Source organism: Egretta garzetta, unplaced genomic scaffold (genome assembly GCF_000687185.1).
Source record: "Egretta garzetta isolate BGI_Z169 unplaced genomic scaffold, ASM68718v1 scaffold365, whole genome shotgun sequence".
NCBI lineage: Eukaryota > Metazoa > Chordata > Aves > Pelecaniformes > Ardeidae > Egretta > Egretta garzetta.
The window spans coordinates 2,228,769-2,229,329 of NW_009259602.1; the positions used below are offsets into that span (position 1 = coordinate 2,228,769).

Genomic DNA, 561 nt, shown 5'->3' on the forward strand with positions numbered 1-561 from the left:
GGCGCCCATGCCGAAGCCCGACCGGCGGCCAAGGTGCTGCCCCGCCCTGCCTTGCGAGAAGCTGGGGCATCGGGACGCTCGGGTCTCTGCCTGGCTCCCGGTACTCCCTCGCCCCCCTGACCCCTCTCTTCCGCCGCTGCCCCCCGCAGGATCAGGTGCGCCGGGAGATCACCTACGCGCTGCGCTCCCTCCCCTGGATCAGCGTGCCCACCGTCGCCCTGTTCTTCGCCGAGGTGCGGGGCTACAGCAAGCTCTACGACAACATTGAGGACTCCCCGTATGGTAAGCCGTTCCCCTGCGCCCTCCGCTTCCTCCCCAACGCCCGGTCACCTCCCTCAGCGCTCCCCCCTTCCCTCCTCCCTCCCATAGACTTGTAGCATCATTGTTTTGGTCCAAAAAGACCTTTAGAATCATAGAATGACTTTGGTTGGGAAAGACCTTTAAGATCATCGAGTCCAACCATTAACCTAACCCTGCCATCTCACCACTAAACCCTGGCCCTCAGCACCTCATCTATCCTTCTTTTAAATACCTCCAGGGATGAGGACTTGACCACCTCCC

At 61.3% G+C, this 561-nt stretch overlaps 1 protein-coding gene across 1 annotated transcript in view; it reads left to right on the top strand.

The window, feature by feature from the left end:
- The first annotated feature begins 7 nt into the window (after positions 1 to 7).
- Positions 8 to 561, top strand: part of SC5D (sterol-C5-desaturase) — a 1,977-nt gene continuing 1,423 nt past the window's right edge. Inside the window, exons 1-2 of the mRNA XM_009638459.2 lie at positions 8 to 82; positions 150 to 320. Coding sequence (XP_009636754.1) covers positions 8 to 82; positions 150 to 320 — 246 coding nt within the window. The remainder of the gene's footprint in view (positions 83 to 149; positions 321 to 561) is intronic.